Consider the following 10,645-nt stretch of genomic DNA (forward strand, 5'->3'; position numbering starts at 1 on the left):
CATCTCTTGCATTGTTAATAAAAGATCTTGACCAAAAAAATTGATGCACCTCTTGAAGGAAAATCATCACAACATTTATTTCCATTCCATCATGTTTTGGTCAAGTCTCCTCCAGCACATCCCAAAAACTTACACTGAGGTTAAGGTCAGTGCCAATTCATGTGTGAAAATGATTCTTAATGCTCCCTCCCAACAATTCTTTCACAGTTTGATCCTGATGAATCTTGACATTGTCGTCCTGGAATATGGCCATGATACATCTTAATACATGGTTGTTTAAGAAATGAAAAGCTACACACTCCATCTGTTATGGTTAAAAGAACTGTTGCCAAACATATACTGTAACATGCTAGAAAAATATTAATCACTGTAATAATGATTCATTCATAGATTCTTAAGTATTTGCTTATTAAAATCCAAACAGCTCCCTTTTTTCTGGCCGGGCAATGTATTTTATTTTATACTTATTATTAATTTTGGATTTATTTATTTTTATGTATTTTATATTATTTTATAAACTATTTATTTTTATTATAAGTATTTTATTATATTATCTATAATGTAATATTATATATTTTTATAATTTAACATGTATATATATTATATTCAACGTATTATTTGTGAAAATCTAAATATTGAGAAAATCACCTTTAAAGTTGTCCAAATTAAGTCCTTAGCAATGCATATCCACTCACAAAAATACATTTTTGATATATTTACCAAAAATATCTTGATCTTTACTTAATATCCTAATGATTTTTGGCATAAAAGAAAAATTGATCATTTTGACCCATGTATTGTTGGATATTGCTACAAATATAGCTCTGCATTGAAACAAACAAATGAGAGAGACTTGGGATTTTTGTCTCTTAAAATGACCATTTCACCACAGTAAGTGGTACTGAAGATGTGAAAACTGTGAAAACTAATCAAAAACATCAGGCCCACTGAAAAGCTGCTTTTGGAATGACTGAAGTTTGGTAATCATATTCCTGACCTTCTAGGATACTATTGTTGTGCTAAAATCATTGGCCAGAACGGCATGCCTGTACAACTTCCTCTGGGCTGGGAGAACGGGATGGCCGAAGCGATTGAGTGGTGAGAATAACAGGAAAAGAATGATGTAAACTTCTTGAGGCTGGGCTTTCTACCCCCGTGACCCCCAGACCGTCTGGCCTGAGTCTTGGGTTCATATTAAGGCTTTGATAGGAACACAAAGCTACTTTTACTGTTCTTTTCAAGATGTTATTGTTGAATCTCAGGAGACAAAGTGGTTCTAAACCCTTCAAAACATGTTCAGTAACCGGCTAATTTATTTGCTGATATTAGCTCAGAGCCTAAATTATGTTTCAACAAGTCATAACAAACATTTAAAGGCCTACAGTTGTAATTTAAAAAAAAAAAAAAAAAAAAGTCAAATTATCAAGGGAGTTTACATGGTAATTCTCACGTCAGCTCTCACGATATGTGCCTCTATAAACAATGAGCAACAAGCACATTTGAATTTGTTCAAAGTAATTCCATCCACCTACTTTCCATATAGATCTGGCTAAATAATTTCTAAACAGATCTTGGCATAAGATATAAGAACACCTACAGGAACCATTGTGCAAAAGAAGTTTAACATTTTAGCATATTTTAAAAAATAAGTACTTATTACGGAAACAATATACAGTATAAGTGCGAACTGCATGTATTGTTTTCAAACACTTGATTTTATGTGATTTACAATTATAGCTTACATTTATATTAAATGCAATTAGAATTTAACCCACTTAAGGACATCTTTATATAAATTACATAATTCTATTGTCTTTGAAGACTGCTGAATGCACTGACAAACATTTATGTTAAACTAAAATATACTTTACTACCATTCCTATTGAAACTTGCATGTCATGTACTTACATATATTTGAGTTGCAATGCAGTACATTTAAAATATAGTAACTTTACATGTAATATCAAATAACACAGTTAAAATTATAATCAGGTACTTTACATGTTAGTCACCACAATAAATTAAGGTTTTTGAGGAAAACACTCCAGGATTTTTCTCCATATAGTGGACTTCAACAGATACTGTATCAACAGGTTGAAGATCCAAACTGCAGTTTCAGTGCAACTTCAAATGGCTCTACATGATCCCAGCCGAGGAATAAAGGTTTTATCTAGTGAAACAATGAGTCATTTTAAAAAAAATAAAAATAAAAATGTATACACTTTTTAATCACAAATGCTCATCTTGCACTGCTCTGCAATGCGCCACGTGTTACGTTGAAAGGTCATGCATGACGTAGGTGGAAGTACTGCAGCAGGGCGAAAAACATCTAATTTTCTCCTTCAACTTCAAAATCGTCCAATATTGTTGTTTCACATTCGCTTTGTAGACACTGTATCAGTACTTCTGCCTAAGTCACGCATGACCTTTGTAATGTGATTATGTCATGTGTGCGGATCGCAGCACAGTGCAAGATGAGCATTTGTGGTTATAAAGTATATATATATATATATATATTTTTTTTTTTAGAAAATGACCGATCGTTTCACTAGATAAGACCCTTATTCCTCGGCTGGGATCTTGTAGAGCCCTTTGAACTGCAATTTGGACCTTCAACCCATTGGTAGCTGTTGAAGTCCACTATAAGGAGAATAATCCTGGAATGTTTTCCTCAAAAACCTTAATTTCTTTTTGACTGAAGAAAGAAGGACATAAACATTTTGGATGACATGGGGGTGAGTAAATTATCAGGAAATTTTAAATCTGAAGTGAACTAATCCTTTAAGTAAGTTATGAAAGTGTACTCTCTTAAAGTACATTTAAGTGGCCTTTTATTTCATTAATACTACATTATCTGCTGCAAGTACAGTTTTTTTAAATATACTTTTACAATTTGAAGTACACTACAAATGCACATTCAATACAATTAAGCACACTTATTTTTAACAAAGCAATAGTTCACTGACAAATTCTGTCATTTACTTATTCTGTCTAGAATTTAGCCTATATTTTTATTGTCATTGTGAGAAATATGAAGGAAACATGAGATAATTAGTGATGTCTGATTTGTGAACTATTCTTTTTTTTTAGTTGGATCTCTTTAGCAAATCGATTGATTTGTTCACGAATTGGACTGATTTAGTTTTTCTGAACTCAAATTTCAGTCTCTTCTTCAAACAAAGCTTAAAGCCCCGATATACTTCAAACGAAATCGAAGAATGAACTGGTGTGACGTAATTTCGAACAAAATCAGGCCAAAACGAAGTTCGTTTTGTGTTATTTTTGGAAGTTCGAAACGGCTTGCCAAAGCGAACTTTCAGGAAAAGTTAGCTTCAGCTGCAAAACACCTTCATACTACCATTGGTCCATGACGATAACGTAATACGAGGTGTGCGCTGAGGCTCCGCCTTCATTCGCGTGTTAGTCTTCTCTGACTCATTTCATCTATTGAGTTTGTCGAGGTAAGAGCTCCGCGGGTGAAAACATGAACACACTGGATAGCCGCTTTATAGTACAAAATGAAGTTGTGCTTCTGATGAAATGAGGCACTGACACTGTTTTTCGTGTTTGATACTGTAAAGCTGCTTGCTTTTAAGCAATCTATTAAATAAAGTGCTACAGTATATAAATAAACGTGATGTGACTGGAGTGCTAATTTGCAGAGCTCGTGCTAACATACCCATGTTATGATCAGACACTTTTCTTATGCTTTCTATAAAAAATGCAGGCAGTTTTCTCATTTTTGTTGTGTTTATTTTGTTACTGAGAAGAAAGTGTACAGCATGTATACATATTCATCTAACCGTCGCTCTCAGCAGTGTGGCCAGCGTCAGATGTTCGTTTACAGTATATCGCTGCTCACACATTTCAAACTTGATTTTACTCCTAAAAAAAAGAACGAAAAAGAACTTTGTTTGAAGTATATATATCTATATGAAGTATAAAATAGTCACTGTTATGATACTTGTATGTGTTACCGGTAATCTGTATTATGTCTGTTTTGGGTGTGTTTTTAGTAATGGTTCCCAGTTTTCAGTTTGTTTCTATGGTTTTTCATTGATTTGATTATGAGTTGCACCTGTTGTTTGTTTCAATGATTAGTTTCCTTTGTTATTCAAAGGAGCAGTATGTAATTTTGACAGCTAGTGGTTCAAATGGGTACTGCAGTCCAAATTCAAAATAATGGAGAGAGTTTTTTCTCCAGACTCCTACTCAGACTCGACACTCACGCGGGTTGCCAGATTGAGGACACGCAAAAGGAAGGAACAAGCACAATTGTCAATGGAAAGCGACGAGCCTTACAGTGTAAGTTGATCAGCTAATGTATCTGCATTTTAATATGCTGTGTTTTTCGCCAACTGGCAACCTGGGCTGTCGAAATACTATTGGGTAAATTGTCAGTGGGTGGGATCACACAGAGTAAAACAAACGGACCATTTCAAAGTAGAATAACTGGCTGTAGAATTTGTTTTCATAGAAACTATTATGTGAACCTAGCATCTTTCCTAAATATCTGTGAACATATTTTGGTATTTTTATGCTTTAGTACAGTCAAAAAATTACATACAGCACCTTTAAGCCCTGTGTTTTATTTAATTCAATGTCTGCTTTTGTCGGATATTTTTGGTTGTTCTGTTAGTGTATTTTTTAGTCCAGACTTTTCTGAGTATTTTGTTATTTTGAGTTTCTTTAACCCCTTAGCATTCCTGTAAAATTAGCCTAAAATGCTTAAAAAAAAACATACCCAAAGTAAATTGCATGCAGTTCTTGAACCGTTTAGAGTATATGGTTTTTGTCTTGCAAGTTTCAGTCCCCTTTCAATGTTATGACAGAGTGAAGTGAACACGGAGTATATGATGACACAATTGTCATTCTTAAATAAATGTAAATATATTATGTAAATAATTCATATATTTACATGTATTTAAAATGTCCTACCTCTTTACATCCCCCTACACATAACTGTATACATAAATGATTAGAACAGTAAGATTTTTAAATGTTTTTAAAAGAAGTCTCTTCTGCTCACCAAGGCTTCATTTATTTGATCAAAAATACAACAAAAACAGTAATATTGTGAAATATTTTTACAATTTAAATTAACCGTTTTCTATTGGAATATATTTTAAAATGCCGTTTATTTCTCTGTCGGTAAAGCTGAATTTTCAGCATTATTAGCCCTGTCTTCAGTGTCACATGATCCTTCAGAAATCATTCTAATATGTTGATTTGCTGCTCAAGAAACATTTATCATCATTATCAGTGTTGAAAATAGTTGTGTACAATTTCTTTTCAGGATTATTTGATGAATAGCAACATTATAAATGATCAACTTTTGATCAATTTAATGCATCCTTGCTAAATAAAAGTATTAATTTCTTTTATTTCTTTCCAAAAAAACTGACTGACCCCAAACCTTTGAACAGTTTAATGTTACAAAAGATAAATGCTGTTCTTTTGAACTTTCTATTCTTTAAATAATAATTGTACACAGTTATTAATAATTAATAATAATCAGAAATGTTTCTTGAGCAGCAAATCGGCATATTAGAATGATTTCTGAAGGATCATGTGACACTGAAAACTGGAGTAATGATGCTGAAAATTCAGCTTTGCCAACACAGAAATAAATTGTATTTTAAAATGTATTCAAATAGAAAACAGTTGTTTTAAATAGTAAAAATATTTCACAATATTACTGTTTTTGCTGTATTTTGGATCAAATAAATGAAGCTATGGTGAGCAGAAGACACTTCTTTTGCAAACATAAAAAAAAAAAATCTTACCGTTCTTATAATTTTGACTACCACTGCTATATATATATATATACTAGTACTAGTAATAGTAATAGTACTGTACAATTCTCTTAGGCATGTTAGTATTTTCACCAAAACAATGATTTTAAGCCAGTTATTTATATCTTGTCCTGTAGTGTATCAATAGGAAATATCAGTTTACATTTCCAAACATTCCTTTTGCCAATGATTGCCATAATCCAGTGAGATTTTTGTATGCACAAGGCCGATATGCTCCACAGGGAGATCTGATCTCACCATCATCGAGTCCATCTGTGATTACATGTAGAAACAGAAAAAAACTGAGACAGACTAAATCCAGGAGAACTGTGGCATCTCCAAGACATTTCTGACAACCTTTCTGCAAAGCTACCTGAAAAACTCTCCGATTTGATTTAGTTAATAGAAGTTAATTGATAAATAATAAGTGTCTAAAACTTGCACGTAGGTTTCTTCGAGCCTCTTGGAGATGTTGCTGCAGTTCTTCTGGATTTAGTCTGTCTCAGTTTTTTCTATGTCTTCATGTAAGATGGACTCGATGATGGTGAGATCAGATCTCACAATTTCAATGTGTAACTGGGTCTTCTTAGCTGATCTTGGGGGTCTGAATTAGATTTGAAAAGATGGTTCGCCTACTTGATCAGCAAATGGATTTGTCAGCATCTTTATTATATTGAACAGTGAACCCAGAATGTACAGTATTTGGACACTTAAAGAATGATTAAAAGTATGTAAAAATCTCATTTGATCATAAAACAAAATATAAACGCAAGCAGCATCTCAAACAAATGAGATGCTTTTGATAAACTGGTGTTTCTGTAGATGTATAAAGTCAGTTCTATTCAAATTCACACAGGTGTCCTAGCAGAATAAGGCGTAGTTCAACAAATCAACTACGGAAATTGTCCACTAACAATTGAAAAGTGTCTATATACTTTTCTGTCTTCATTTTGAACACTATTTACGTTATTTGTTATAACTTATTTTTCTTTAAAAGATTGAAAAGTGTTTTGTAATATATTTAGTTTATGAAACGCAATGATATTAATACATTTTTAATTGTCTCTTTGGGTCCAGTACTCTTTAACCAAACAAATGGTAGATAAATTAATCATATTTTGGCAATATAGGGTCCAAAATATTGAACATTTATTCAAATTGCCTTAAAACAGCAACTCTTTGAGTATAAAACAAAATACAAGCTTCTTTGTTTCTTTCTTTCTGTCTAATAAATTCTTCAATAAAAATGTATCAATTGTTTAAACATACATTTACTTTTTTTTTTTTTTTTTTGGCTTGAAAAGTGTGCTTGTGCAAATTTTCATTAAAATAAATATCCCTTGTTCTGATACCAGGGATGGGCAGTATTTATGATACATGTATTTCAAATACAAAATAGTATTTTGTAATTTGTATTTGATAGTGTTGATGAAAATGGCTTTGTATTTTGTATCAAAATATTTTAGTGTATTTTTAAAATACTTTGTAAGAAGTCTACTTGATGACATCATAAAAATGCAGCCTCTGATTGGTGCCTACTCAGTAGTTTGCTCAGGGGCACGTTCAAGCTCAAACCGGTGTGCAACATTTTGCTACAGTTTCCGGGTTGAACGACATGTTTCCTGGAAACGGTGTGCAAAAGGTTTGAGATACGTTTTGTTTTGTGGGTGTGTCAAAAATCTCAGCCCAATCAGCATCAACATGCATATAAACCACACGGTATTAAAGAGACATCCTGCACAATGTGTATAAATGTAACATAAAAGTACTATACATATGTATATATTTAGCTATTGTATTTCGGAGTTACACTTTCATAATCCTTTCTTTTCTCCTCTGATTATATAATGGTAAATATTACAATATCATAGCACAACAACAGTGATCAGAAATAATGATAAGCCTAATACTCACAATAAAAATAATGTCATATAGATCATTTAGTCATTTGCGAGGCAAATGTTGGTTCACAATAATTATAAGTTTCCACAAATCCCTTCACTCCATTGGGATGTTCTCTTTAATTCTGGACGGCAATGGCAGTGACTGTAACATCGAGTGTATTTTGCCGTATTAAACACGCATTTATACCGATTTCATCAGGTTCCGAAAATTCTTCAAAAAGAACACAAACAATGTCCTTCTCAGCTGCCGTAGTTGCAACTCCTGCGTCATCAGAACGGGGTGTTCAACGCACCACCGTTTCCATTTAAAAAACGTTTTGCAACGTTTTGTCGGGGCTGAACGCAGCCCAGATTTGTTCAGAACAGATGTTAAGTTTTAGTAAGCCTAGTCTAAATAGCTTACCAATTTACGTAATGTTCTTGAAGACTATTATACTGAGCAGCAGCCCCCTATATTTGTGATTAACAATCAATTGATTAATTAGTTATAAACTAATTGCTATGAATACAAGAGCCATCAGTTGTCTTCCTATAAATGACTTGTCATTGAGTCAGTGTTGCTGATGCAAAGTAGGCCCTTCATTACCAAACACCAAGTAACTAAATTAGGTTATAATTGTCATTCACAAACTGTTAAAAATTAAACTGTTGGTTACTTTAAAACTAACCTTCATCTGGGAGATCACAGGGATATGTGAATATTTGATTCTTTTAAGTCCACAATATGTAAATTTTCGCCACTAGAGGTCGCTTATTCAGTCGCTTATCCTTGATTTTGTGGAATCATGGGATGTGTTGTTTTCATGTCTACAGCCAGAGGAAAAAAATCGGGACGGGACTCGGGCAGAAATCATGTTCATGGAGGAGATTTTTAACGTTACTGTAGTATGAAGCAGAGCAGGGCAAGTGATGTTGGAGCTGAACAAGACCGCTGGAGAGATTGCTAACGAGAGACGAGTGCGACACATTTCTCGAGAGCAGTGGAACCTGTATTATACTGCAGTCGCTGCTTTCGCTTTTTTCGGTCTAGCATATGTTGGGTAATGCGGCGCTGTTTATCACATTAGATACATTTGTGTTTTGAAAGTTGTTATAATGCTACTCTGTGTGTTTGCCTGGCGGCTGCTATGAGACACTTGTTGCACACTGCAGTAAGCTAGATCAACGTTAGTCATGGTAAAACATGGTACTCGCAGTAAATCAAGAAAACAAGATTTAAACAAGAATCTATATAACATGATAAGTTTTCAGTCGATGAATGAATCCAAACAGTTTCTGATCTGTCTGATAAAACATATAATATGTTTTATTAGACAGATGAGGAATATAATGCCTCTTTGGTGTCTCCATGGTTTCTACAAAATAAAACCGGACATCGAGGGTAAAGCAGGTATGATGACATTGATAGACGACGTATGGACACGGCCTGTGTCCTGGCTAAAATTGCATATTTATCTGGATTAAAACATTCTTGGAAACATTTGGGATAATGTAAGTACACAAGTCAACAAAATATATAACATTGTTCTAGTGTTTTTTGGATAGTTTAATCCAAAAATTCTACTGTACATATTGTGCCTTTAACTGGTTGCATATATTAGATTTATTGATTGACTCGGGCAGAGAAAAGCTGTTGATATCAAACATTGTTTTCTTAATCAATTAAGTCAGTGTAATGGTGAAGGGATAGATCTAATAGTCCAATTGATGGAAGGTTTGCGGAGAAATTTCATGCCCCCTGTTAAAAGTATTTTTTAGTATTTTTCAAATACAAAAATACAGTATTTTATTTTGATACATGCTGTGGCTGCTGTATTTTGTAGTTTATTTTGATACATTTAAAATTAAAGTATTTGGTATTTTATTTTAAAATACATTTTGATGTATTTCTGCCCAACCCTGTCTGATACTTTATGACATGCAATGATTTGTAGTGTCTGTATATTATAATATTAGCCTACATATATTACCATATTAACCAGTAAATAAAAATAAAAAAAACACAATAATACTGGATATGTGTCTTCTTCTTTTTCTTTTTTTTTTTTTTTTTTTTTTTTTTTTAACAAAATAAGTTCTATCTTTCTTTGCAGGCAAAACTTTAAGAGCACAACATCAGTTAACAGCAACAAGTGTTTACATGAACTAAACTCTTGGTGTTTTAACAAACTAACAGAAACTTTTGCAAAATACAGAGGATGTCTTACCTGAAAATTGACAAAGAACAGAATCGCTATGCCTTTACATAAAGTTTTGACAGAAAGACATCCCATCTTAATTCACGAATCGTAATACTCCTGAGCAGAGATCTTCATATCCTGTTCAGATAAGTTTCCCCGCGACTTTCCTCAGTGATGAAACTCTTTAAACTGTCACGACCTTGTCAAACCGTATCGAGCACTGATGTGAAAGGTGTGAGCTCTTGCTCAAGGTGGAGCTGACTGCTGTCACCAGAGTTAAATCTTTCTGTTCCGCCTCTTCTTTATTTGGCTGAACGGAACGGGCGTTGCGAAACTCATCGCTTCAATAATCGCATCGCTTCACTCCACTCCATCTACTAATGACTGCTATTCCGCCCCCTCAGTCCAAACAGGAAGTTATAATGTCCACTATTTTAAACAGGCCACTGTGGAACTTCATACTTCACGCACGTTTTTTTCTTCTTCATCTTTTGGCAACTCCCGTATATACTTCTGTTTAAGATTTCCAGTACTGAAACTTCCTGTTATTTAGGCTACTCTCGTTCAAGTTGCACTAAACACTTTCCCAGCACTGCTCAAAATGAGCTATTCTGATGAAGATTTGCATAACTCCCACACAAAGCACGTAACAGCACCACTGTCCAGTGTGAGGGTCACACACACGCACACACACACACACACACACGCACACACACACATATTTACATATATATATATATACAGTTGCAGGATCTGTGAAAATGTG

The 10,645-nt window shown here is 33.7% G+C and overlaps 1 protein-coding gene across 1 annotated transcript in view; it reads right to left on the reverse strand.

Moving 5' to 3' along the window:
• Positions 1-10,421, reverse strand: part of LOC137014807 (receptor-type tyrosine-protein phosphatase eta-like) — a 69,784-nt gene extending 59,363 nt beyond the window's left edge. The window contains exon 1 of the mRNA XM_067379326.1: positions 9,907-10,421. Coding sequence (XP_067235427.1) covers positions 9,907-9,972 — 66 coding nt within the window. The 5' untranslated portion in view covers positions 9,973-10,421. The remainder of the gene's footprint in view (positions 1-9,906) is intronic.
• Positions 10,422-10,645: the final 224 nt, after the last annotated feature.

Source organism: Chanodichthys erythropterus, chromosome 24, assembly GCF_024489055.1.
Source record: "Chanodichthys erythropterus isolate Z2021 chromosome 24, ASM2448905v1, whole genome shotgun sequence".
Taxonomy (NCBI): Eukaryota; Metazoa; Chordata; class Actinopteri; order Cypriniformes; family Xenocyprididae; genus Chanodichthys; species Chanodichthys erythropterus.